The 27,004-nt window shown below is 43.0% G+C and overlaps 1 protein-coding gene across 2 annotated transcripts; it reads right to left on the reverse strand.

Moving 5' to 3' along the window:
• On the reverse strand, positions 1-25,219 carry LOC148538173 (uncharacterized). 2 transcript variants are annotated; one of them, XM_088456925.1, is made up of 8 exons: positions 25,019-25,219; positions 21,998-22,116; positions 18,072-18,132; positions 12,274-12,341; positions 12,089-12,191; positions 4,077-4,195; positions 2,621-2,763; positions 1-361 (listed from the first exon to the last, which is right to left on the reverse strand). In XM_088456925.1, exons 1-8 carry the CDS (start codon positions 25,080-25,082, stop codon positions 268-270), a joined length of 771 nt encoding a protein of 256 aa, XP_088313051.1. In that variant the 5' UTR covers positions 25,083-25,219; the 3' UTR covers positions 1-267. The 2 variants fall into 2 exon arrangements, with proteins under 2 accessions (XP_088313051.1, XP_088313046.1); XM_088456920.1 differs by having other exon boundaries at positions 2,621-2,766.
• Between the last annotated feature and the right edge of the window lie 1,785 nt (positions 25,220-27,004).

Below are 27,004 nucleotides of genomic sequence, written 5' to 3' on the forward strand. Positions count from 1 at the left end.
GATTCTGCAAACAAATACATGTACTTGTTTTGAGACATTCATAGTTAAATGGCAGCATTTATATGTGATATGTGATGTCATGCCTAACACCATAAGCACATTTACTGTAATCATTTAACTAATTTTGACATACTTTATTTTACATTGTAGGATAAGGTGTAACATTACAGGCAATAATAAATTATATTAGACCTGAGGTAGACAACGTGATGAGTATGCCGAATATCGTATTAAACAATATTTAATAATTGCTTGTGGGAATGACAACTACAAAGAGAAAGCAAGAATGGACATTTCACCAATGAGTTCTTCAGGCAGTAAGGAGACTGTTGTAATAATTGTCTGGGTGAGACCTAACAACCTGGAAAGAAACAATCACAGATAAATAAATTTATTATCATACTGCATAATATATATATTTATTATTTTTTATTATTATAATTACTTCTTTTTAACCTGAGAACATATGTAGGTTATGAGTATGTAGGTTATGAGTAGTCATTAGTGGGCCGTAAAGTGTCCAGCCTATGGAATATCAAGTTGAGCATGGTGGAAGCAATGTATATATAAATCACTCTGAGAAATATTCCAACATATTCCCACCATTGCAAAACTAAATTTTCTGCAAAAGGGATAATAAGTAATTTGTAATTTTTTCAAATAAAAAGAAGATGGACAAAAAACAGACCATTGTGTCACTCTCCCAGAGTCAATGTCATTTGCGTAAGTAATCTTCAGCTCTCTTTAAAAAGCATGACATACAGTCTGTAAGGGTTGGGTACGGGATGCCGGCGCTCGCGATCCCGGCGGTTTTATATCCTGAGGCAGGCATCCCGACAGGGTTAGGGTACCTACACCTGTCGGTAAGTATCCTATCCCTCACCCCCCTCCCCTTACCCTAAACCTAACCTCCCCATTAGTGCCTAAACTTAACCCTCCCCCTCTAGTGCCCAACCCGGGATGCGTTTATGATGCCGGCGGTCGCTATGCCGACCGCCGGCATCTCCACTACAGAATCCCAGCGAGGGTTAATTAACCTACGCCGGGAGACCGGCACCCGGCATCCCGATCAAAGGGATGCCGTGCGCCGAGCGTGGACAGCCGCTGGGTTTAGGGTTCCGGGGGGGACTTAGGGTTAGGCACCCCCCCGGAGGTTAGGTTTAGGCTAGGGGGAGGGAGGGTTAGGCACCCCAGGGGGGGAACTTAGGGTTAGGCACCCCCCAGGGGACTTAGGTTTAGGCGGCGGGGAAAGGAGGGATTAGGTTTAGGCACTTAGAGGGGGGATTAGGGTTGGGCACAGGGGGGGAGGTTAGGGTTACGCACCCCTAAGGGAGGGTTAGGGTTAGGGGGTAAATTAGGTTAGTTGATACTTACCTTGTAGACGATCGGGATTTCCATCCACGTCGGGCTGGCGCTGTCGGCGGTATAACGTATGTATTCCCCCAACCCTAACCCTCCCCCTACTTACCATCAGGATGCTGGCAATTTGGATGCTAGCGCCAGGATTCTGACTGTGTCAGGGATTCCAGCACCAGCATTCTGATTGTCGGCATCTTGTCTGCAGTACACTATATTTCATAACTTTACGTTTCACTAGTAATGAGACATCCAAAGTTAACAAAACAGTGAAATTCAACCATTCCTTTCAAACAAAGGTATAAAAACTTAAAGGGCATGATGCCGACTGAGTACCATGGCCATAGAAAGCCGGCCCGGGTGAAGGGGACGTGGCTTCGCTTGCCGCGCTTCGGGCACGGTGGCTCGCTTCGCTCGCTACAGGTTTGTATTCCCCCTCTATACCCACGTGGATAGTAGGGAATGACGTTGGACAGTAACTGATGACGTCAGGGTACAAATACCACTACCATATGGGAAGTTGTTTCTGCTGTATATGCACAGTTTTAATTATATTTAATATTGAATGTGTTCATTGTAATTAATATGCATTAGATTAAATGCATGGGACGTAAGTATGTGACGGTATGCCTGGTGTAAACCAGGTGCATATGCTATTGCGACTGGCACTTATCTTAAGAAAGTTGACAATTTGCATATTTGCAATTGTGGAGTTTCTAATTGTTTTTGTAATATGGGGCTCAAATATGGCCAACTCATTGTTAGCCCCAAAATGTTTGAAAAATGTTAATGCTTAGGAAACTCCCTGCACTAGATAAAACATAAGAGCTGGGGGTTACTGTCTCAGCTTTGTTAGAAGCACTGGCTCAGCATGAAAACCGGTGAGTGTTCTACAACGTTAGGTGTGTTCTCAAAAATGGGTGTCGCATCCACATCAATAATTGTCAGCATGGACAAAGAGAGTGAAAGGTTTTATTCATGTTTGCAGCTTATCTCTGTAACTGTGAAGCATTTCATGCATTCCATAGTGACGATTGGTATAATTTGTCTATATTAATATATTGTCTATATATTAATAGAGCTTATAATTCTCTGTTTTGTTAACTTGGAACACACATTTATATATTATATATGTATATGCTGTGGGGGTTAAAATGTTACTTATATTAAGCACTCTGTGACTGCCATGTCTGTATTGAAAGTTCACCAATTGAAGTATATTGTGGCATAGGAGGTGTTTGCTGGAGTAATGTCTTACCCTTACCATGTAAGAAGATGTGCCGGTAAAAGAGGTTCCTGTCTTGATCCCTCGGATGTAGTAAGTGCAGATTTCACAGACTTAAAATTGGCTTCAATGTCTCTCTTTAGAACGTCTAGATATAAACTTCCACTAAAATAACTGAGAACCTTCTAAGAAACAGAATAACACAACACTATCATCTATAACAGGAAATAAATGTTCTGCTCCTTATATAATATTAATTTTAGGCAAATTTGTTTTACACATTGTACACTTAAACATATATGCTATTTGTGCTGCCAGAATAATTAATATCACATTTGGATCAGATGTGTATTCTGAATAAAGTGTAGTTGCACTGTGTAGCATGGTCCTGCACAGATATGTGATATTTGGCCATTTTTAGGCACATTACTTTGGAGGTATGTGTCACTGTTTTACATCAGAAATATCTGTGTGCTACTTAATTTGAGAACTTTACCAAGATACTTTTATTTTAATAGAATGGTGTACACAAATAATTCTCATTGTCATAATTGGTGTGTGAGTAGTTGATTGACATTTATTTTGTTGATGTATGTTAATGTATAATTTAATAAAAAAACATAAAAAGAATGTGATGCTATGTGACATTGTGCCTATGATGCTTCGTGATTATTGGATGAACATATGCCAAATGAACACAAACAAAGTATGACATATATTACACTAGATCTGGAATATAGTGTTTACTTCCTCAGTAGTCTTCCTACACAAGCTCTCAGAAAAAAAAAGGTCAAGATGACAAATTTATAGGGTAGTTTATAATGTAGTACTTCTAAAAGACATCTAGTAACAAAAGCAACATAAAAAAGAAGTTAAATAGCTTATATGTATTGTTAAGTAAGTAGATGACCCTGCTTGACACAACGGCTTAGAGGGGAAACATTCCAGGAGAAGGAGTATTGGACACAGCTTAAACTAAAAATAAAGTGTTCCATACCCCCATGATGAAGTCTGCGCACAGACGAAACATGTAGGGAAATTAGAACACTTTCTAGAGAGAGGGCTGTTTGCCCAAATCATCTTCCACATAATACAGTATAATTTTTTTCTTGTCCTTTTTATATGGAAATATTAGGTAGAAAGATGCAAAGATATTTTACCGTAGTTTAGCACTTGTCATGGTTATGCTAGATATTAACGATTTTTTTCTTAAAGAAACTTAAAATTATAAATTTGGCTGGCATTGTGCTTGTACAATAGTGTAGTATTTCTGTTTCCCTCTGCCTATATGGTCAGCTGTATACTGCCATTTAGTCTATTATTTTACAGATGTTATATTGTACCCTAGTTGTATAAATGTGAGTGACACAGCATGGGGAAAGAGGGCATGGCATAGTGAAAACAGTGTGGCCTACACTTTTAAGGAGACATAATTACAAACATTCCATTCCCATGGTGATGACTTTGCAATATAAATATCCAATAAAATACTCACGTAGAGTACTGACAACTGATGAGCTACATATTTATGGCTTCCTAAGTGCTTCACATCATCCTCCAATTGTTGACTCAAAACCAGGAGCTGATTAAGTTTTCCAATATGAGCGTAGTAATCTGCAGGAAAGTACAATATTAGTGACAGCAGAATAACAAACACTTTCACAATACTTAGTTGCTCTAGACCAGGGGTCTTCAAACTTGGCCCTCCAGATGCTGTGGAACTACACATCCCAGCATGCACTGCACATAGTTTTAGCATGCTGTTATATCAAAAAGGTGACAGTGCATGCTGGGATGTGTAGTTCCACAGCAGCTGGAGGGCCAAGTTTGAAGACCCCTGCTCTAGACCAACACTGTGGGCTCCGAACATTAGATGACAGCTTTGCATAGTTAATAACATATTCCATTGTATTTTAAACAATCTCTTCTAACTTTTACATAATACATGATAACAACAGCTTAATTAATGCATTTGGCATTCAGAACAAAAACAATGACAAATCTTTATAAATTAGTATGTTCAAGTCTTACACATATGTAAGCGTTCCCAGGATGGTATAACAGCATCATCCTGCAATTTATTTGAAACAATGAGCAGCTGTATATAAACTAGGGGTGTGCACCGGCCACTTTTCGTGTTTTGTGTTTTGGTTTTGGATCTGGATCTTTCTTCGTGTTTTGGATCTGGATTGGTTTTGCCAAAACCACCCTTCCGTGTTTTGGGTTCTGGGTTTTGTGTTTTGGATCTGTATTTTTTTGAAAAAAAGCATAAAAACAGCTAAAATCACAGAATTTGTAGGTTTTTCTGCTCCTATGCTATTATTAACCTCAATAACCTTAATTTCCACTCATTTCCAGTCTATTCTGAACACCTCACACCTCACAATAGTGTTTTTATGTCCAAAAGGTTGCACCGAGGTAGCTGGATGACTATGCTAAGCGACACGAGTGGGCGGCACAAACACGTGACCCATCTAGGAGTGACACTGCAGTGGCAGGCAGGATGGCAGTTAGAAAAACTAGGCCCCAAACTGTACATAATGCAAAGAAAAAAAGAGGTGCAAGATGGAATTGTCCTTGGGCCCTCCCACCCACCCTTATGTTGTATAAACAGGACATGCACACTTTAACAAATCAATCATTTCAGCGCCAGGGTCTGCCACACAACTGTGGCTGAAATGATTGGTTCGTTTGGGCCCCCACAAAACAAGCTGGCAATTAATGTGTCCCTGCACAAACTGGCTCTACGGAGGCAAGATGTCATCCTCATCCTCCTCATCCACCGATTCCTCACCCTCTTCAGTGTGTACATCCTCATCCTCACAAAGTATTAACTCGTCCCCACTTGAATCCACCACCACAGGTCCCTCTGTACCTTCTGGAGGCTGGTCTCCCTGGAAGAGCTGATAATTCATTTTGATGAACATCATCTTCTCCACATTCTGTGGAAGCAACCTCCTACGCCTTTCGCTGACAAGGTTCCCGGCTGCACTAAACACTCTTTCGGAGTACACACTGGAGGGGGGGCAACTCAGGTAAAATAGAGCCAGTTTGTACAGGGGCCTCCAAATTGCCTCTTTTTCCTGCCAGTACAGGTATGGACTGTCTGACATGCCTACTTGGATGCTGTCACCGATGTAATCCTCCACCATTCTGTCAATGGTGACAGTATCATATGCAGTGACAGTAGACATGTCAGAAATTGTTGCCAGGTCCTTCAGTCCGGACCAGATGTCCAAACTTGGTCCTGCCTGCCCTGCATCACCGCCAGCGGGTTGCTTAGGATACCTAAGTTTTTTCCTGGCAGCCCCAGTTGCGGGAGAAAATGAAGAAGGAGCCGTTGACGTGTCACGTTCCGCTTCAGCTGACAGTGTGTTCACCAGCAGGTCTTTGCACCTCTGCAGGCTTGTGTCGGCCGGAAAGAGAGACACCACATAGGCTTTAAACCTAGGATCGAGCACGGTGGCCAAAATGTAGTGGTCTGATTTCAACAGATTGACCACCCTGGAATCCTGGCAAAGCGAATGAAGGGCTTCATCCACAAGTCCCACATGCCGAGCGGAATCGCTCCGTCTTAGCTCCTCCTTCACTTTCTCCAGCTGCTTCTGCAAAAGCCTGATGAGGGGAATGACCTGACTCAAGCTGGCAGTGTCTGAACTGACTTCACGTGTGGCAAGTTCGAAGGGCTGAAGAACCTTGCACAACACGGAAATCATTCTCCACTGCGCTTGAGTCAGGTGCATACCCCCTCCTTTGCCTATGTCATAGGTGGATGTATAGGCTTGTATGGCCTTTTGCTGCTCCTCCATCCTCTGAAGCATATAGAGGGTTGAGTTCCACCGCGTCACAACCTCTTGCTTCAGGTGATGGCGGGGCAGGTTCAAGAGTGTTTGCTGGCGCTCCAGTCTTCGGCACGCAGTCGCTGAATGGCGAAAGTGGCCAGAAATTTTTCGGGCCACCCAAAGCGTCTCCTGCACGCCCCTGTCGCTTTTCAGAAAATTCTGCACCACCAAGTTTATTGTGTGAGCAAAACATGGGACGTGCTGGAATTTGCCCAGATGTAATGCCCGCACAATATTGGTGGCGTTGTCAGATATCACAAATCCCCAGGAGAGTCTAAGTGGGGTAAGCCACTGGGCGATGATTTCCCTCAGTTTCTCTAAGAGGTTGTCGGCGGTGTGCCTCTTACTGAAACCGGTGATACACAGCGTAGCCTGCCTTGTAACGAGCTGGCGTTTCTGAGATGCTGCTACTGGTGACGCTGCTGCTGTTGCTGCGTAAGGTGATACATCTACCCAGTGGGCTGTCACAGTCATATAGTCCTTAGTCTGCCCTGTTCCACTTGTCCACATGTCCGTGGTTAAGTGGACATTGTGTACAACGGCATTTTTCAGGACACTGAGGACACTTTTTCTGACGTTTCTGTACAGTCTCGGTATCGCCTGCCTAGTGAAGTGGAATCTAGACGGGATTTGGAACCGGGGACACACTACCTCCATCAATTGTCTAAATCCCACTGCACTAATGGCGGATACCGGACGCACGTCTAACACCAACATAGCAGTCAAGGCCTCAGTTATACGTTTTGCTTCAGGATGACTGCTGTCGTACTTCATCCTCCTCGCTAAGGACTGTTGGAGGGTCAATTGTTTAGTAAAAGTAGTGGTGTTCCTACTTCCTCTCTGGGATGATGAACGACTCCCAGCAGCAGCAGCAACAGCAGCAGCGGCAGCAGTAGGCGTAGCAATGCAGGATCCTCCGGAGGAATCCCGGATAGGAGAGTCAGTCATGCCAGTGATATGGCCTGCAGGACTACTTCCGATCCTGACTAAGGAGGAAATTGACGAGGAGGGAGTTGACGGTGTGGTTTGCAGGCGCTTGGATACAACAGGACAACGGGATTTAGGTGTCCCTGGACTGCTTACGGTCTGAGCCAAAGTTTCTGAACTTGACAGTAACTTTTTATGAACGCGCTGCAGGTGCCGTATAAGGGAGGATGTTCCTAGGTGGTTGACGTCCCTACCCCTACTTATTTCACCTTTACATATGGTACATATGGCAAGACAGTTGTTGTCCGGATTTGGATAGAAATATTGCCAGACCAAAGAGGTGGAATGTTTGGTCTTCTGCCCAGGCATGACCGTGATGGGCTTTTTCATCCCACGGACAACAACTGTCTCCCCCGGAGCCTGATTTAAACAAACCACATCACCATCAGAATCCTCCTCGCCAACTTCCTCCTCAGCGCCAGCTACACCAGTATCCTCATCCTGTTGTACTTCAACAGTGACATCTTCAATTTGCATATCAGCAAGTGGACTGTGGGTGCTCCTTTCAGCACTTGCAGGGGGCGTGCAAATGGTGGAAAGAGCCACCTCTTCCCGTCCAGTGCTGGGAAGGTCAGGCATCGCAACCACCACCACACTTGGACTCTCTTTGGGGATTTGTGATATCTTCTTAGAAAGCACAGTTCTTCGCTGTGCTTTTGCCAGCTTAACGCTTTTGATTTTTTTAGTGGGAGGAGTGCTTCCATCGTCATGTGAAGCTGAACCACTAGTCATGAACATACTAGGGATCGACCTTAGCCGTTCCTTGCCACTCCGTGTCGTAAATGGCATATTGGCAAGTTTACGTTTCTCTTCAGCTGATTTAAATGTCTTTTTCAAGGTCATTTTCCTGAACTTTGCCATTTGGGATTGTATGTGCCCTCTACTATGACATTGGGCATCGGCCTTGGCAGACGACGTTGATGGCATGTTATCGTCTATGTCATGACTAGTGGCAGCAGCTTCAGCACTAGGAGGAAGTGGTTCTTGATCTTTCTCTATTTTATTTTTATCGGAGAAAGTTTGGTCCTCCATTTATGTTATATCGATTTGATATATACGTGCGGCTAAACACAGAAAATAAATTTTTTTTTGGTTCGGACTGGAGTGTACTTTGTGGGTTACAGCACCCTTTAACGGTCAAGCCAGCCGGCCCTTTACTTATGACACAGGCGCACTCTTGGCACTACTTTGTTGATGCACGTGCGGCTACTGCGCACACAATTCACAAACACAGAAAATAATTTTTTTTTTGGTTTGGACTGGAGTGTACTTTCGGGGGTTACAGCACCCTTAACGGTCAAGCCAGCCGGCCCTTTACTTATGACACAGGCGCACGCTTGGCACTACTTTGTTGATGCACGTGCGGCTACTGCGCACACAATTCACAAACACAGAAAATAATTTTTTTTTGGTTTGGACTGGAGTGTACTTTCAGGGGTTACAGCACCCTTTAACGGTCAAGCCAGCCGGCCCTTTACTTATGACACAGGCGCACGCTTGGCACTACTTTGTTGATGCACGTGCGGCTACTGCGCACACAATTCACAAACACAGAAAATAATTTTTTTTTTGGTTTGGACTGGAGTGTACTTTCGGGGGTTACAGCACCCTTAACGGTCAAGCCAGCCGGCCCTTTACTTATGACACAGGCGCACGCTTGGCACTACTTTGTTGATGCACGTGCGGCTACTGCGCACACAATTCACAAACACAGAAAATAATTTTTTTTTGGTTTGGACTGGAGTGTACTTTCAGGGGTTACAGCACCCTTTAACGGTCAAGCCAGCCGGCCCTTTACTTATGACACAGGCGCACGCTTGGCACTACTTTGTTGATGCACGTGCGGCTACTGCGCACACAATTCACAAACACAGAAAATAATTTTTTTTTGGTTTGGACTGGAGTGTACTTTCGGGGGTTACAGCACCCTTTAACGGTCAAGCCAGCCGGCCCTTTACTTATGACACAGGGGCACTCTTGGCACTACTTTGTTGATGCACGTGCGGCTACTGCGCACACAATTCACAAACACAGAAAATAATTTTTTTTTAGGTTTGGACTGGAGTGTACTTTCGGGGGTTACAGCACCCTTAACGGTCAAGCCAGCCGGCCCTTTACTTATGACACAGGCGCACGCTTGGCACTACTTTGTTGATGCACGTGCGGCTACTGCGCACACAATTCACAAACACAGAAAATAATTTTTTTTTGGTTTGGACTGGAGTGTACTTTCGGGGGTTACAGCACCCTTTAACGGTCAAGCCAGCCGGCCCTTTACTTATGACACAGGCGCACGCTTGGCACTACTTTGTTGATGCACGTGCGGCTACTGCGCACACAATTCACAAACACAGAAAATAATTTTTTTTTAGGTTTGGACTGGAGTGTACTTTCGGGGGTTACAGCACCCTTAACGGTCAAGCCAGCCGGCCCTTTACTTATGACACAGGCGCACGCTTGGCACTACTTTGTTGATGCACGTGCGGCTACTGCGCACACAATTCACAAACACAGAAAATAATTTTTTTTTTGGTTTGGACTGGAGTGTACTTTCGGGGGTTACAGCACCCTTAACGGTCAAGCCAGCCGGCCCTTTACTTATGACACAGGCGCACGCTTGGCACTACTTTGTTGATGCACGTGCGGCTACTGCGCACACAATTCACAAACACAGAAAATATATTATTTTTTTAGCACTTGGGGGGAGCACCCCTGATGGACAGAGCACCCCCTGGACAACACTACAGCACCCCTTTAGGACTGGGACACTGCACAGGACTTTGGAACTGACTGCACAACACAGTCCAGCCAGCCCCTATGGACTTTGAAGTAGTGGACACAGCCCCTATTAACAACAGCAGCACAGCACAACACAGCCAGCCCCTATGGACTTTGAAGTAGTGGACAACAGCAGCACTACACTACACTACACTACACAGCACTAACTCCCACCCTCCCTCTTCACTGTCCACAGCCGAGTGAGAAAATGGCGCCGACGCGGGTACCTTATATAGGATCCAAAACCCGCGAGACTCGGAAGGCGGGATGATGACGTTTTGCCTCGATGTCAGATCCGAGTCAGGCGGGAAAAGTCGAGCCTGACTCGGATCGGACTCGGATCGGGGGGGCTCGGGGGGGTTCGGATTTCAGAAATCCGAACCCGCTCACCCCTAATATAAACGTATTGGAATTCCATCTACTGTACATGACTATTATGTAGGTCACTAGCTTCTCCACTCCAGTACTTACTGTTTGCTGCATAATTGTACAACTAGTCAGTCCCATATTCTAAATTCATTACTTTACCTTGGACAAATCCCAAAGATATACAATAAGATATCTCAGCCTTTCTATTAAGTAAATAACAAAACTACAGACACTGATATAGGTTAAAGTCTAGGAGTGGGCAATAGGCGACCCCCCAGCTGTTGTAGAACTACACATCATGGCATGCCCTGCCACAGTTTGGTATTTGGCCAGGCTAAAACTGGTGCAAGGCAGGGGCGTATCTATAATGGGTGCAGGGTGTGCGGGACACATGGGCCCCTGGGTCCAGGGGGGCCCTGCACCGCATACCCTGCACCCATAATATACTTACCTCTCCGAAGTCCCACGTCGGCGCGGGGGTCCGGCGCTGTAAAAACGTCTGGAAAATAGCTGCAGCAGCCATTTTCCCGTCATTTGTCCATGCGCAGTACGGGGAAAATGGCCGCCATGGCTGCCAGTGACCTGTGCATGCGCTATAGACTCTGGGCACACTCTAGTGCCCAGAGTCTATAACTCCGGCGCTGGCCGCGCACTGCTCAGAGCACTGCTGGCTGCCGAACAGAGAGCAGGGGGCCAGTGACGGAGACTGCACACAGGCCCCCTCCTCACTAGAAACGCCCCTGGTGCAAGGCATGCTTGGATTTGTAGTTCAACAACAGCTGGAGGGCCGCTTATTGCCCACCCCTGACTAACACCACATTACCAACATAAGTAAATTAAAAAGTTCAAGTTACTTCAAGGCTCTTAACCACTGACACTGCATGTAGAATATGTGCACGTGACATGGTGGTTATTGGATGTTTGCTCTAGTGGTCAGGAATGGTCAATAGGATTATCTCTATTGCATTAATTTGCAATAAGCACAAGTAAATATATAAGGCAGAATAAAAAAACCTTGCTGCAATGCAAATGTTTCAAACTACAAGTTCAAATACTAGTGGGTATAGGACCTTTAGTTTGGAGCCAGTGGTTTCTAATATTCCAGGTTACATGCTTTTAGTAGAATTAAAAAAAATGCATTTAATAGTTTGTATTTGATGCCTTAGGATGTAAAAAGAATGTAAAAATACACATATGTAACACACAGTTATAGTAAACATAAGTTTAATGTTCAGTTGTATTTAGGTGATAGGTATGCTTTCACTTTAGTAATAAAATACTTTGTTTATAAATGCAATTTCCAGGTTTCATCACCAGATGCCAATACTCCTGGGAAAGCTTCCTTGCTGTACTATTGTTGCACTTTCCACACAAATCTAGTGAAGATTATTATGTACTAGATATAGTTATTCCTACATTTTATACTTTAGTGAGCAGTTCAATTGTATAGAAGTCATTTTGTTAGTGACCTTGCATTAAAGCAATACCAATAATCTATAATATATACAAATTATATCTCATTGCCTCTTACCATCCATTGGAGGTCGCTCCAAAATATCAACAGGCCTCTCATGTATAATGTATATCTCAACCCTTGGGAAAAGGACTGATAACCCTGAAACATCAAGATAGTCCTGCCGAAAATGGAAACTGGAGATGTTACCTCTTTATGACATTTGGGTTATAAAACTAATAGTTCAATTATTAGATCGTTACCTCTAGGCACGGTGTTAGCTCCGGTAAGAGGATTAAACATTCTTTCATTCTGTCAACAAGTTCTGAACCTTAAATTGGAATGAAAACACTACAATGTATTATTTTTAAAGTTTTTAAAGTGACTTACATGTAAGGTAATTACAGGTAATAGCAAAGCCTAAGCAACAGACATCAGACTTTACAGTATGCAAATTATGAGACAGCATATAAAACCCAGATGATAAAATGGGTAAATGGAGAATACCTTTATTATATTCAAAACAAAGGCTTCTATACTAGTGTGGCTTATTCTCTTTTTGCTAACAATCCAGGTTAATGCACATATTTCTAGGGAAATTTTAGTTGTTTTAAGGCTAAATCAGGTTAAATTAAAATATAGCTATTTCTTCTCCCCCCCATCCAGCTCTAGATACCATGAGAAGAAGTATAGTATTGATGAGAAAGACAGGGCCTTTCCTTAGCCAGGGAACATATACTACATGCATTATACTTTATTCTGATGATTGCATCCAACTTTGAGAACATGATTTAACCAACATCAGACTTAAAAACAGTATTTTATATTTTTTATGTTGTTACTCCTCTGAAAATAGGTACCTCACGATTATTGGGCAGTATGGTTGATGTAATGGTTAGCATTACTACCTCACACCACTGAGGTCTTGGGTTTAATTCCCGCCAGGGCCCTAAATGTGTGGAGCTTGTATATTCTCCCCATGCTTGTGTGGGTTTTCTCCGGATACTTCGGATTCCTCCCACAAAAATATGTACGGGTAGGTTAATTGGCTCCAGACAAAAAAATAATTAACCCTAGTGTGTATGTGTGCGTACATGGTGTGGGGAATGTAGATCGTAAGTTCCACTAGAGCAGAGACTAATGTGAATGGTCAGATCTTTTCTGTAAATTAATGCGGAATATGTGTGCACTATATAAATAACTGGAAATACATAAATAAATATTGGGTCTAATATTTCATCACTCTGAATGATGTGCCAATGCTTGAGTATGGTTCGACGTTGGTGCTTTGAAGGTTCCGCTTGTTGTTTTCTGTTGCTTCTTATAGATATTATTTTGTGGAAAAAAATATTTCTTGTTCAAAAATTCTTATTTTTTACATTTGAAAAGCATAGCGATTTCATCTAATATTGCCACATCGTATTCCAATTTATTTATTTATATGTATGAGAAACAGCACATCATGTCATACCATACTCAAGCCAATGCTTGAGTATGATTCTACAGAAGTGATTGGAAGCTATACAGGAAAACAAATTAGATCTGTATCATTCTCTCTGATCGTTCAGTTCAAAACAGTGGATGATAGTTCCATTAATCTCTGAATCCGAATAGCCACTCTCTTTACATCTATTTCCCATCATTAGCAAAGCCTGTGGTAACATGTCCCTAGCTGAAGTAATACGGACAATTCACAACAATTGTGAAAAAAAAGTACTCCACGCTTAAGTGGTTGTGGATGAAAAATCTTCACTATTAAAAGCGTATTTTCATCAGTCTCTTTCCTATTGATAGTCATACTGTAGCTAACTTCATTCCTGTCTTGGTAACACATACATTGAAATAACTGATAAAGTTAAAGTTTCTAGAGGTGTCCAAGGAGTTGTCAAGAGGTCAACTCTGCTGATCCACCAGTCCACACAAACAAATTAAATCATCAATGTATCTAACTTAAAAAAAAAAACACATACAAAATTGGGTGTGGCATGATGTGTTGTTTCTCACATATATGAATACATAATGTAGCATACAATATGGTCATATAAGACCCCAGCACTGTTCCTTTCAACCGGAAAATTAAGAATTTTCAAACAAGGAATAATTTTTCCTCAAAGTAATATCTAGAAGAAGCAGCACAAAATCACCAGCTGGAACCTCGTAGAGCAGAGCTCAAGCTCCTAACTCACTCCATCCCATCCACATGTTTAGGGTTGGACAGGCCCACAGGTGTACATGTAAAATCCCCAGTGGGCCCCACCCCCTCCTCTAGGGGTAAGTAACTTAGTGGAGATGGATCATGGATGATCTAAGGTGCTTGGTTTGTTTCTATGGAAAATACATTGATTATCCCTCAAGCCAATCAAAGTGGGTGGTCCTGATACAGCCCTGTCCATTCCTTTATAAAGGGTCCTTGTTTTCATGTTCTCTCTAATGGTTGGCCAAGTCCCTCTATGGTGGCTAGCCACACCCCATCTGGTGACTGGCCACACCCCTTAAGCTTGGGTCTGATACTGCTCATGCTTAATGTTGGTATACAGAGTATTGACTTCTAATGTAACTGGCATCAGGGAGGGGCTTCTAATTTAGTAAAGAAATCTGTTGCATTCTTTAAATAATAAGATGTATGTTGTACAACCAATATTCAACATATTGGGAAAGAGGTTGACAGAGAGACCCACTAAGTTAAATTATGGCTCTCCCTGGTGGTCACACTAAGGTTTTGTCCTTTGGTAAAATGCAAAAGTCTGTTGTTCATAAGTATGATCCAACCTCCATTTTGTGAAGGTTGTATTATAATCTCATGATAATCCAACAACGTATTATGTGCACAATTTTCTTCTTTTTTACATATTGGAAAATTCTTTGTCAATAAAGGATAAGGTGTCTCGTTTGAAAAGTTTAATTAAAGTCTCTACTGAGGAATATCAATAGGATGGATCAAGAGAGAACATAGGGCCTGATTCAGACCCACTCGCGAGCGGCTGTCCGCTCGCAAGTGGGTCGATGTTATGCACTGAGCATGCGCACGACGGAGGGAGCTCCGTCGTGCGCATGCGCCAGACGCGACGAGCGAAGGAAAGTCCTTCGCTCGTTGTCTCCGATCAAAGGGGGCGTGCTGTCAATGTTGATTGACAGCACGCCCCCTTTGGTGGGCGTGCCGGGGGCGTGCCTCCCTGACGGGGGCGTTCCCACGGGAATGCCTCCCGTCAGAAGCCGGCCCACTGACATCACTAGTGATGTCAGTGGGAGTGATTTTGGCTCTGATAGAGCCAAAATCACTCCGGAGCTTGCGGTTGAAAACCTCAACCGCAGGCTCCGGCTCGCAATTTCGATGGTCGTGATGGTCTCGACCATCGCGGCCATCAAAAAGCACGCTCGTATAGCCTGTGGGTGGTGACCCACAGCTATACGAGCGTCCAGGAGGACGCTCCATGAAAATGGAGCCCGGCCCTCATTCAGAGCGTGCGCTCTGCTCAGAGCGTACGGCTCTGAATGAGGGCCATAATGAGAAGATTCTGCTGAATTTTGTTTAGCAAAAAAATCTTTTCATTTGAAACTTAAACAATTCAACTTCAAAGTTGAATGTATGTTGCTGCAATGTCCTCATAAAAGATGACCCCTTAGCCAGCAACACCATCTCTATTTCTTATGGAATACATGAAAATAATGTGAACACAACTTTTTGTTCTTTTAAAAAATGTCTATTTGACTTTGTGTCTATTCCCTCCCTTTCTGCAGGGTGTGGAAATCAATCGCAGGAAAGGACCTATTCATACGATCCCTTTTAAATCCTTTGGTAAGTGGTTTTATTAATAGTAGTAAAGAAACATTGGTCCGGTTCACCAGACGACCGTTCCAATTACTCGTGTGATTTTCAATAGAGGCATCTGGTGAAAATCACGTATAAGTGATTGAATGTCTCTTTATTACAGGTTGAGTCTCCCATATCCAAATATTCCGAAATACGGAATATTCCGAAATACAGAATTTTTTTTAGCATGACTGAGATAATGAAACCTTTAATTTTTGTTGGATCAATGTACACAAACTTTGTTTAAGGCACACAATTATTAGAAATATTGTATAAAATTACCTTCAGGCTGTGTGAATAGGGTATATATGAAACATAAATGAAATTCATGTATGTACACAAACTTTGTTTGAACCACAAAATTATTGAAACTATTATATATAGCTGTGTATATATGATGTATATAACACATACATGCACTCTGTGTTTAGATTTGGGTCCCATTCCCAAGATATCTCATTATGATATGCAAATATTCAAAAATACGGAATATTCCGATATCCAAAATACCCATGGTCCCAAGCATTTTGGATATGGGAGACTCAACCTGTACTACTATTAATTACAGCAAGTTTCAAGCATCATACAAGTAAGGGCCAGTTTCTAATTTTTTTCTGATTGGAGAGGTGTTTGTTGTACATATATAAATCTAGTTCTCACGTTATATCAGCGGTAGCCAATGCTTCTGGCATTTCATCTCATCCACTAACTGCTATACCTGTCTCTCATATGCTGCCTTTATATCCTCAGGTTTGGAAACCTTCATACTGTATCATTGTTGAACTATTCAGACAAGTCTTGGCCCTCCTGCTACTGGATATAACATGTGTATATGCATCTCTGTGCCAGTCTGGTTTTGTTTGTTAATATGCGAACATACCCTAATTGTACCCAGTATCCATTAGTCCACACCTTCACTACTCCATCCCACCTCTCTAAGGGGTATATTTACTAAAGGTTGATTTTAATCGATAAAAATCAGTCAACATCGATGTTTTGTTTCTGTGGCTAAATCACACATTTACTAACAGACAATTTTTTATTTGTTTTTTAAGTATTAGCAAATGTGTGATTTAGCCCCAGAAACACAGCAATTTTTATCGATTTTAAATTGATCACAACCTTTAGTAAATATACCCTTAAGTGTCAAATTCACGCAAAACTGCATATGTATATATGAATGTGGCCCCTTCTCTGGGCATACACAGAATGATTTTGCTGATTTTATACTACACAAACTGTTGTCTTGCTCTTCATCAGCCCCTCTGAGTTTACTGCCATGTGTTTCTAGGAACTTGCCTGCCCAGTACTTTTGAGCCATTATATGTAATATTTGCCTTACCCTGTTTTTCCTTTCAATCTGCTATTCTGTCCTGCATTTATCTGGTTATTCACTGTTCTGTTTTGCCTGTTTATGATTCTGGGTTCTTGTTTATCTGATTTTTTTATGTGTGTTCCTGTTACTTTTGTAATTTTTCTTTTGTATATGGTTTTATCTTCATAAGTGGTTTCTATTTGTGTCTGCACTGGTCTGTGTACTCATACCAGAGGCTCTGCCATTTCATTGACAGTACAGAACTTTGGGCCTGATTCAGAGACAGATGCTAATACGATCGCAGCTTTGATTTCATACGCATTGCAGCTGCGAATATATGCTAATGGTTGCAAAGCTTACCTGAGCATAAGGACGCCCACTGCTGCCTTCTCATATGCGTACAACGTCGCTTACGTGCGTAAATATCGGTAACATCGACGCACATCGAGTGGCCATCCTTCATTTGCAGCAGGATGGTTAGCAGCAGTCTTGGGAACTCTCCTGACACACACAGAGCTGCGTAGGGGACCGCATGGGCTAATTTATGCATGCCCATGAAACGACGTTCAAACTGTCAGATACACCTGCGTTTTACAGACCACCTCCCGTCACAATCCCCAAACACTGACAACCTGTCACTCACTTTGTGATGAATTCCTATTTGCATCCGTAGTCACAATGCGAAGGCAAGCAATCGCTCAGTCTAAGTGCGTAATCGCCATTGCATACAGTTCTGAATCAGACCGTTAGATTGGGACAACTGTTAATTAAATACACTGAATTTATTGTTTACTGTTTCTTATTATTTTTAAAATAAATAAAAAATTGCATTTGAAATGGATTAAACTAATTTTGTTTTTGGAAATAGAACAAAATATACAATTAATTTTTATTTGAAGTTTACAATGTAGTTTTTTTTCTATTACATAGCTCACCTAATGCTTGAAATATGTCAGACTCTCCAAGGCATATATTATCTGCAACTTGTTCCTGTAACTGTTCACAAAGATAGACAGTGTTAATTAGAATACATGCACAAGCAGGGAATTTAGAGTTGTGATAGTGTGTTGCATATTCTCTCTAAAAAAAGTATTTATTTTGTTGAGAGACTTTTTCTACGCTGGTAACTGTATCCGATTATTTCATCATAAGTGTTGGATGCACTGGACAACTCCATCACTCAATACATTTTTGTCTTTAATTTTTAGCTAAAAATGTATATATGTAGTTATAAGCTGGGTACACACTGAGCTATGTGTACGCAGCCAATATGCCGACCCGATGGGCCGACATATCGGATCCTGGGTACACATCAGAACGAGGTACTGAACTACAGAACGATACCTCGTTCCGTTCTTCATTACCTGCAATGAGGCAGTTTGCGATGTTGTCCGGTTGGACGTGCAGCACGGCCGATTGGACAATTGGCCTGATTCAGCAAGGAACGCAGTTGCTTATATGCACACAATCGGGCGATTAATTCGCACTGCACATCGCAGTGTGCGTGCACGAGCTAGGCACTGCTTCAGGAATTGCGTGCTCAGTGACTATGCAGGATCATGGCAAAGTGATTGACAGGAAGTGCCGTTTGTGGGTGGTGACTGGGGGGTGGTCGGGCAAACGCAGGCGTGCCAGTGCGATTCAACGCCGTTGCAGGGGCATGCATAAATTATCCACTGCGATACCAGATGCCGCCTGAGGCGTCATAGCGTGTGCATAAGTAAGCAATTACTGAGTAAGGTCTGGGCTTCTCTAACTGTCCGATGTTACCGATTGTTTCACTATGTTGGTCAAGTATACGGATGTGAGTAAGAGGAAGTGGGCGTCCTTATGTCAGGCAACGTTCGTAATGCGAATGTAAACATTTCAATATCACTGCTGATATTAGCAAGGCAGTTGCGTGCGTATAAGCAGAATAGTGATCCATAATGAATTAGGCACAATGTTGCAAGCAGCCGCGGGAGTGCGAATATTGGCCGTACATACTAAGCAACATCGTCTCAGTGTGTACCCAGTTTAAGTATTCAGAATAATATACTGTAGCAGCACAGATTTTCCTAATGTTGCACTACCATAGTAATACAAGATAAAAGGGTAATTTGCAACAAATGTCAATAAATGTTACCATGTGCTAGAATTTTATATAATACTGAAAAAGTAATCCAAGGGTCGTCATACAAATTATTGGCCCTCCCTAAATATTAAATGGTTCAGCTCTTATCCTTACGGCTAAAGGACCTGATTCACTACGGATCGCTGCAATTACGCACGGAGGTCTGCTGCAAAAATAAGCTAATGAATGCAATCGCAAAGCCATTGCACAGCCAGCATAGAGACGCCCACTACCACTATCTCACATCCGTAATACCTTGCAGTCCTGCGTATATATCGGCCCCTCACGCACATTTACAGCAGGTCTGACTTTACTCAGAAATTGCTAACCTCATCGCACGCAGTGAGTACTCAAGCTGCCTATGCCATCGCAGTAGCTAATTTATGCACACCCATGCATCAGCGTTCAAACGGACAGGCACGCCTGCATTTCTCCGTCCACTCTCACATCACCACCTCCAAACGCTGACCTCCCGTCACTCCCTCTGCGATGCCTTTCTTTCTGCGTGAATCACGCAACAACACTGCGAAGCATACACATGCGCAATCATGGCAGTAGAAAGCAGGGCCCGGGTGAAGGAGGCGTGGCCTATTCAAGGGAGGCATGGCCACGCCCCCTTAGGGAAAAATAAACCCTGTGAGCCCCCAGCCCAGCGCAAAACCCAACAGACAGAGGAGACTGCTGCTGCCCAGCAACTAGGAGTGAGGGGGAAGCGACATTGGACCCAGGCCCCTGCCAGGCCCCTCCAGCAAGCCCAGGCCTGGGTATTTAGTCCCCCCACTCTCGGCACACCTGTGCGCAGTACGCAACATCGACCGATCTGTGTATGCTGTTGCCGTTGCGATCTGTGATGAATCAGGCCCAAAGTCTACAAACTCACAGGATAATGGGATCGCACTGTCAAAATCTGGAAACAATGTTATTTATTGTATTTTACTGTATTACCTGTAATAAACCAAATTAGTTAATAACACCATCACATTTGTTTTTAAAAATAGAGGAGTAAAGTTAGCTCTGATATGCCAATAATATTAGATCAATGAGTTTTGCTGCAAAGAAAATAATAATATATTCTGAATCAGATATTAGTAGATTCATCCTTATTATCTTGTACTTCAGTGATGGTCATTAGTTTCCTGTGATACAATGGTCTGAATATTAGATCAACCAACACAGTAACTGTATACACTATACATGTAGGTGACAGGAACATTTGAATATTCAATGTTAAACATGGGAACTGAAAGATTTCACCTTTGGTGTTGATAAGGTTGACTTGTATAAACTGCACACAGCTGATTTTCAATAATGACCTGTACACTATGAGCTAGATGATGCAATGGAATCAGTATTTAATGCTTGCGGCTGAATAGTAGTAAGTAACCTAACCCTCCCCCCCCCTTAGTGGTGCCTAACCCTAAGCTCCCCCCTGGTGCCTAACCCTAACCTCCCCCCAGTTAGTGCCTACACCTAACTCCCCTTCCCGCACCCTAAACCTAACCCTCCCGGGGGGGCCTAACCCTGACTCCCATTAGTGGTGCCTATCCCTAACTCCCCCTTTCCCTACCCTAACCTTAACCCTCCCGGGGGTGCCTAACCAAAAGTCCCCCAGGGGGTCCCTAAACCTAATACTCCTCCACCCCCCTTTCCCCCTCCTGCCGCTAGACGCTACCTTCGTTCGGTATGCCTGGTGTTGGTATTTTGTAGTGGGACTAATGATAGGCATCAGGATTGCGACACCGATCTTTAGTCCCCTGTCGGGCTGTCAGTGTCGGGATATCGGCAGGCGGGATCCTGACTGCATCACGTCTGCAACACCCTGATATATTAATCCCATTGATAATGGTTTCCTCAGTGATGTCTAAGCTTTGATTTAGTGATGTCTAAGTGATAATTCAGCACAGTGGGGGAGATGTATGACTGAGCGGCTAACGATCTTTAAAAGCATGGTCCTGCTTCGTCCATTATCGAGGCAAAGCAGGACCACCTACCGACGGCATGTATGATAAAAGTAGTTGCCGAAGAGGGAGAGTGTTAACTTACCTGTCTGGTGAAGTCCACTCTCCCTCTCGCGGCTGCTTTGACCGTTGCCTGCAGTGAATCTGCGCATGTGCCAATCAGAAATCCCCAGCAGCACCAGTGGCTAATTAAAAAAAATCTAATTGTGATCACTTCACTGCTTTACTACATGCAGGGAAGCGGTAACTGCAGCACAAAACATGTGCAGTTACCAGAGGCGGATTTTACCTAGGGTTGCGAGGCTGCAGTCCCCCCCAGTAAAATCCTCCACTTCAGGGTCTGTTCCCGGCTGATCCGCCAGCTCGACATATCGCACCGTGTGTACACACTGCATGCTGAACTGGTACAACGGCACAATGTACAATGACATGTTGCATTTAGCACCATGGCATTGTACGCGATAACTTCTGATTGACCGTGCAGCACGGCCAACCAGTAGATATCGTAAAAGACCTGCGGGAGCGCGCAATTGCCGGTACATACTGAACGATCTTCGCGATTTGTCGTTCCAATTTGCCTGGAAACGACAATTCGTGAAGATATCGTTCTAATGTGTATCCGGCCTTACAATATCTCACCAAGAGGTTGTGAATCTTATGATCTGCAAGATGATTGTATAGGTGTGTACCCAACTTAAATGATACATTATCTCTTTATTCCATTGGCAACATTTTCAACACCACTGTTATGTTCTTTACATTGCTGTGTACTTATATGCACAGTACTCACATGCTGTACTTCCCCTCTGATGAGAACATCAAGCTGTGAACATAGTGAGAACATTTCTGATGCCACCTGCTTGTAGTTCATTTGAATTGGTTGCAAAGGTTTCCTCACATTGATAATCACTTAAACAGAAAAAAAAAGACATTTTTATGAAAATAGAACACTTATGTCTACACACAACTGAAGTACATTGCGATGAAGGGGAACAACTGTGGTATATAGTCCCTAAAGTAAGTTTCTGTATGGGAACAAACAGTGGCGGATCCAGGGGGGGAGATTGGAGTGATCACTTCCCCCCTAGCACAGCCTGTCATTGCGTTGCACCCTGCTCTGGGAGTCAGACTTACTATAGGGGTCTATTTACTAAGCAGTGTTAGGAGACAGAGTGAAAGTGATAAGGTGCCAGCCAATCAGCTCCCAACTTTCATTTTTCAAACACAGCCTGTGAGATAGCAGTTGGGAGCTGATTGGCTGGCACCTTATCACTTTTCACTCTGTCTCCTAACACTGCTTAGTAAATAGACCTAACTTAGGGGTCTATTTATCAAGCAGTGAAAAGCGTGGAGTAGTGGACCAGTGGAGAAGTTGCCCATAGCAACCAATCAGCTCCTACCTATTATTTTATATACTGTACTTGATAAAAGCTACTTCAAAGCTGATTGGTTGCTATGGTCAACTTTTCCAGTGGTTCTTTTCTCCACACTTTTCACTGCTTGATAAATAGACCCCTTTAATAACCAGCGCTAAACAGTTCCTCAGAGAGCAGCAGACTGCAGTCTGGGCAGCGGAAGTGAGGAGAGGGATGAAGTCTAAGCTCAGTGCAATCGCTCTAACTCCAGCCTTGTCTGTGGGGAGAAATAGACTACTTTCATATTTAAGTCACTTACAGGGGCCGGAGCGGGTGGAGGTGCTGTTCACTGCGAGGGACATGGGATGGTCTCCAGGAATTAAGTAAGTTTGGGAGTTGGGGAGAGGGGGAAAATTATCCTGTCAACTTCTCTTTGTGGAGCACCAAGCCCATTAATTTCAATATAGAAGTTTTAGGTGCAATAGTTGTGCCTGTAACTCCTTAACTCAGGAAAGGAAAGAGAAGGAGTCAGGATTATTCATTAACTTGCCCCCCCTAAAACAAAAGTCTAGGGGGGTCATTCAGACCCGCTCGCGAGCGTAGGACGCTCGCAAGCGGGTCGATGTTACCCCAATGCGCATGCGCACAACGGAGGGAGCGAGGACTCCGGGTCTCGCACCAAAGGGGGCGTGCTGTCGATGGTGACTGACAGCACGCCCCCCTTTGGGGGGCGTGCTGAGGGCGTGGCTGCCATGGGAACGCCTACCGTCTGGGTCCGGTCCCACTGACATCACTGATAGAGCCAAAATCACTCCAGGGCTTGCGGTCACCGAGACCCTACCGCAGGGTCTCATCGCAAGCCCGATGGTCGCGATGGTCTTGACCATTGCGACCATCTTTTTGGCCGCTCGCATATGCTGTGGGTGGTCACCCACAGCTATGCGAGCGGCCAGGAGGCCGCTACATTTTTAGGTAGGAGGGCAGTGATTCAGAGCAAGCGCTCTGGTCAGAGCGTTCGGCTCTGAATCAGGCCCTAGATCCGCCCCTGGGAACAAAATGATAAGCGGTTACATGCAGAGCTTGTTGTGACAGATGCAAATAAGACTGCTGTATACAGACACACAGTTACATATATTATCCTTAATAAGTGCATGATATTGAATTGCTGACATTTTAAAAAGGTAGAACATTTAGCTGTATATATTTTACAGAGCCCTTCCTGGGGGCGATTCAAATGTTTTTTAGGTCGTGATAATTAATGAGCGCCCAGTTTGCTATTCAATTGTTCTGGGCGCTCATTAATTATCGCCCTCTTCGCCGCCTATGAGACGAGGTTTGGCCGTGTAAAACGGCTAAACCCATCTAAAATTCTGGTTAGGGCATGCTAACTGCGGTTAGCGCGCCCTAACTAGGGGGTCTCTCACACATTTCTGCTCGCACCCTCCTGAGTGCGTGCAGAAATGCAGAAATTAGTCTGCCTCAAAATAATGACCAGTAATTTACAAAATGAGGTAAAACAATGAAGGTGAAAGTTACATCATCAATTACCTTAAGCTACATTATGACATTATATTACATTACTGATTCAGAGTTTTGGGAAAAACTAGTGTAATCCATCTCCGCATTGGTAACATATGCTCCTGTTTTATGACACATTACCATCACCCTGTAGACAGTGCACAAGATATGCTTCCTGACCGCCCTAAGTACCTTCTCTCCTCTGCATCACATTTCAGTTTATAAGGAGTCGCAAGTGTCAGATGTGGACAGCTCTGAAATTGCGCATCTGGGTTCACTCGCTTTCTGGGCAATCGCAGACTGAAGCTACGCTATGCAAACTGGCCTAGTACTCACTCTGCATTAGTACCTAAGGGGCAGATTCAATTACCCTCGGTGATTACCCGCAGGGAAAGACCCGAGTTTAACACCCGGAACTATTCAATTATTAGTCCATTTTGCTGAATGGTAAACATGTGGGTAGCAAGCATTAACCTATGAATTCTGTGTTAAGTGCTGGAATCTATGGCTTTCTCCACATAATAACTCCCGGAGGGTGCACTTAACGCAGATTTTCCTCGCAGTCTCAGGAGTTGCGAGAATAAAATCTGCATTAAGCGCACCCTCTGGGACTTAACGCATGGGTACTCGGGAGTCAATTGCTCGGGGCTGATCCATGAAAATATCAACGGAAAACACAACATATTTGAGCAGAAGCCATGCACTGTTCATTTAAATCAAGCAATGGGAATGAATCCTGTTTTATTTACATTATACAGAGCTAATATTCTCTACAAAACCCACTCCTCTATCTACAATACATTATTGCTCATAATGCAATACAGCTATTAAAATAAATGTCTTTGTCGAGTTTGGCACAACACAAACAAAAAAGACATAACATCACAAGCAGCCGGTCTGGCAGAGAATGGAAGATGCTGAGCCTGTCATTAAACTACCTTTACAATGAGAGTGGTAGAGGCAGGGCTGGCGCAGGGGCTGAGACAGGCTCACAGCAGCCATCCTTTCACAAGACCCAGTGAGAGCAGAATTCTTCCTGGAGCTCCACAGACAGGAAGGGATCTATGCAGTACACAGCCAGGAATACTGTCTATTTTGTGTCTGAAGATGCAGTAACAACAGTATGATGCTACAGTGTTGGATGCTGCCTAGCCAATGGCAGCAAATCTTTTTGAGGGCTGTGCAGAAAACATGCTGTGTTCAGAAATGTATTACTAGGGATCTAGGTGAATCTAGGAAGGTGGGTTTGGGGAAAATTAACTAGAGACACAAGATTTTTTTCTTCCATTAACTGAACATATAAAAATATAATCTTCCAGAACATTATTGGTATATTTGTGCAATGTACATCTTCTTTGTCTAATTGTAGCTTTCAGACTGTTCATTTACAAATCAAAATTCTCAATAGATCTGCACAAACCTGTTTACGGAGCATATTTTGTGTGAATTCGCACTGCGCATTTTAAGAAAATGGCAGCACATAAATACTGGCAATGCAGAGTTGGACGCATATCAATTGCATCAAAATTTGCGACCAAAGAGGCAGAACTGGGTTGTGACATGTAGGCAGAGTTCAGTGCAGCCTTAACACAAATTCTGGCTATGCAAACCTGCAATAAGTAAATGTGCCTTTTTGAATGCATATCTTTTTCACTAGACCAAGGCAGTGTTTGCTGATGATGCTGGCCAGTAGTTACTAACACATCCTGCAGCGTCTGTATATTGTAGCAGTTGGACAGAGAGGTACAAGGACTAGTTTTTTACAGTTTTTGGTCATTGAATTTGACTATTAAAAGATCAGACATTAATTACGAATATCGCAATACACACATCAGTTGTGAGGTCGTATATTACTTGATTTTGAAAATCGTCTAGAATACTGACAAACCATGATTACATGTATGCACATTGATTTTGAGATTTACCCCTGAAGAAGTCTCGGAAAGAGACGAAACACGTAGGGTTTATGTGAAAGGTGGACATTACACTTAAAACATTCTCTCGTTTGGAAGGTGTAGAGAAATCAATTTTTATCTTTAAAGCGGATGTTGGTAAACTACCAAAACTGTGTAAGATTTTTTGTCCATCTGATACTTTGGAATATTTTAATAAAAGCATATTTTAATGTTTATGGAATTTTATTAATATTGGCCTCGGGCCTGTTTCTTGGGTGTTTTCTGGTACAAGGGTATCTTTTGTAGAGCCTCGAGGAGGATTTAAAACAAGCTCAATCATATGGACTAATTGATCAATATTGGGAACAAACACGAATACCGGCGAAATTGCATCTTTAAAAGAAAAGAATCAAAACCTTCAAGCCTCGGAGGGACTGTAATACATAGCATAAGGAATATATGTTTCATCTTTTTAGAGTTCTATTGAAGCGCCCCAGCAGTAATCATTTTGTACACATATATATATATATATATATATATACAAAGAAATGCCCTTAACCTGCGCTCAGCTTGTTAGTATATAATAAATGGCTGCAAACCTTCTAAAAAAAACCCTGTTAGTAGTGGCTATAACACAATATTTTATAGAGTAGTATAGAAGATGCAGCCCAAAGAAAATAAATAACGAACTGTTCACTTCAATTAAATATATTTATAAAGTCCAATATATAATAAGCTCGTAATCCAATTTGCAGTATTATAAATTCTTGGAAGAGATGGATCCTACGGCCGACTTGTTCACTTTATGGATACTAAAAACTTTAGCGTGGCTTTTCTCCAATATGATTGGATTTTCTTAATATGAAGAAAAACTCCTTATCTTGTTAAGCCAGGACCCATATTCATGTTTAAAATGTATGCAAGCTTAAGCCAAAGGTGGCAGACCAAGATCATTTATCTGAGAATCAGTGTAGGGACTGGCCAGATGGGAATGACCGGGAAGGTGGTCAGCTTAACAAATTATTGCAA

This window comes from Taudactylus pleione, unplaced genomic scaffold (genome assembly GCF_031769625.1).
Source record: "Taudactylus pleione unplaced genomic scaffold, aTauple2 ptg000041l, whole genome shotgun sequence".
NCBI lineage: Eukaryota > Metazoa > Chordata > Amphibia > Anura > Myobatrachidae > Taudactylus > Taudactylus pleione.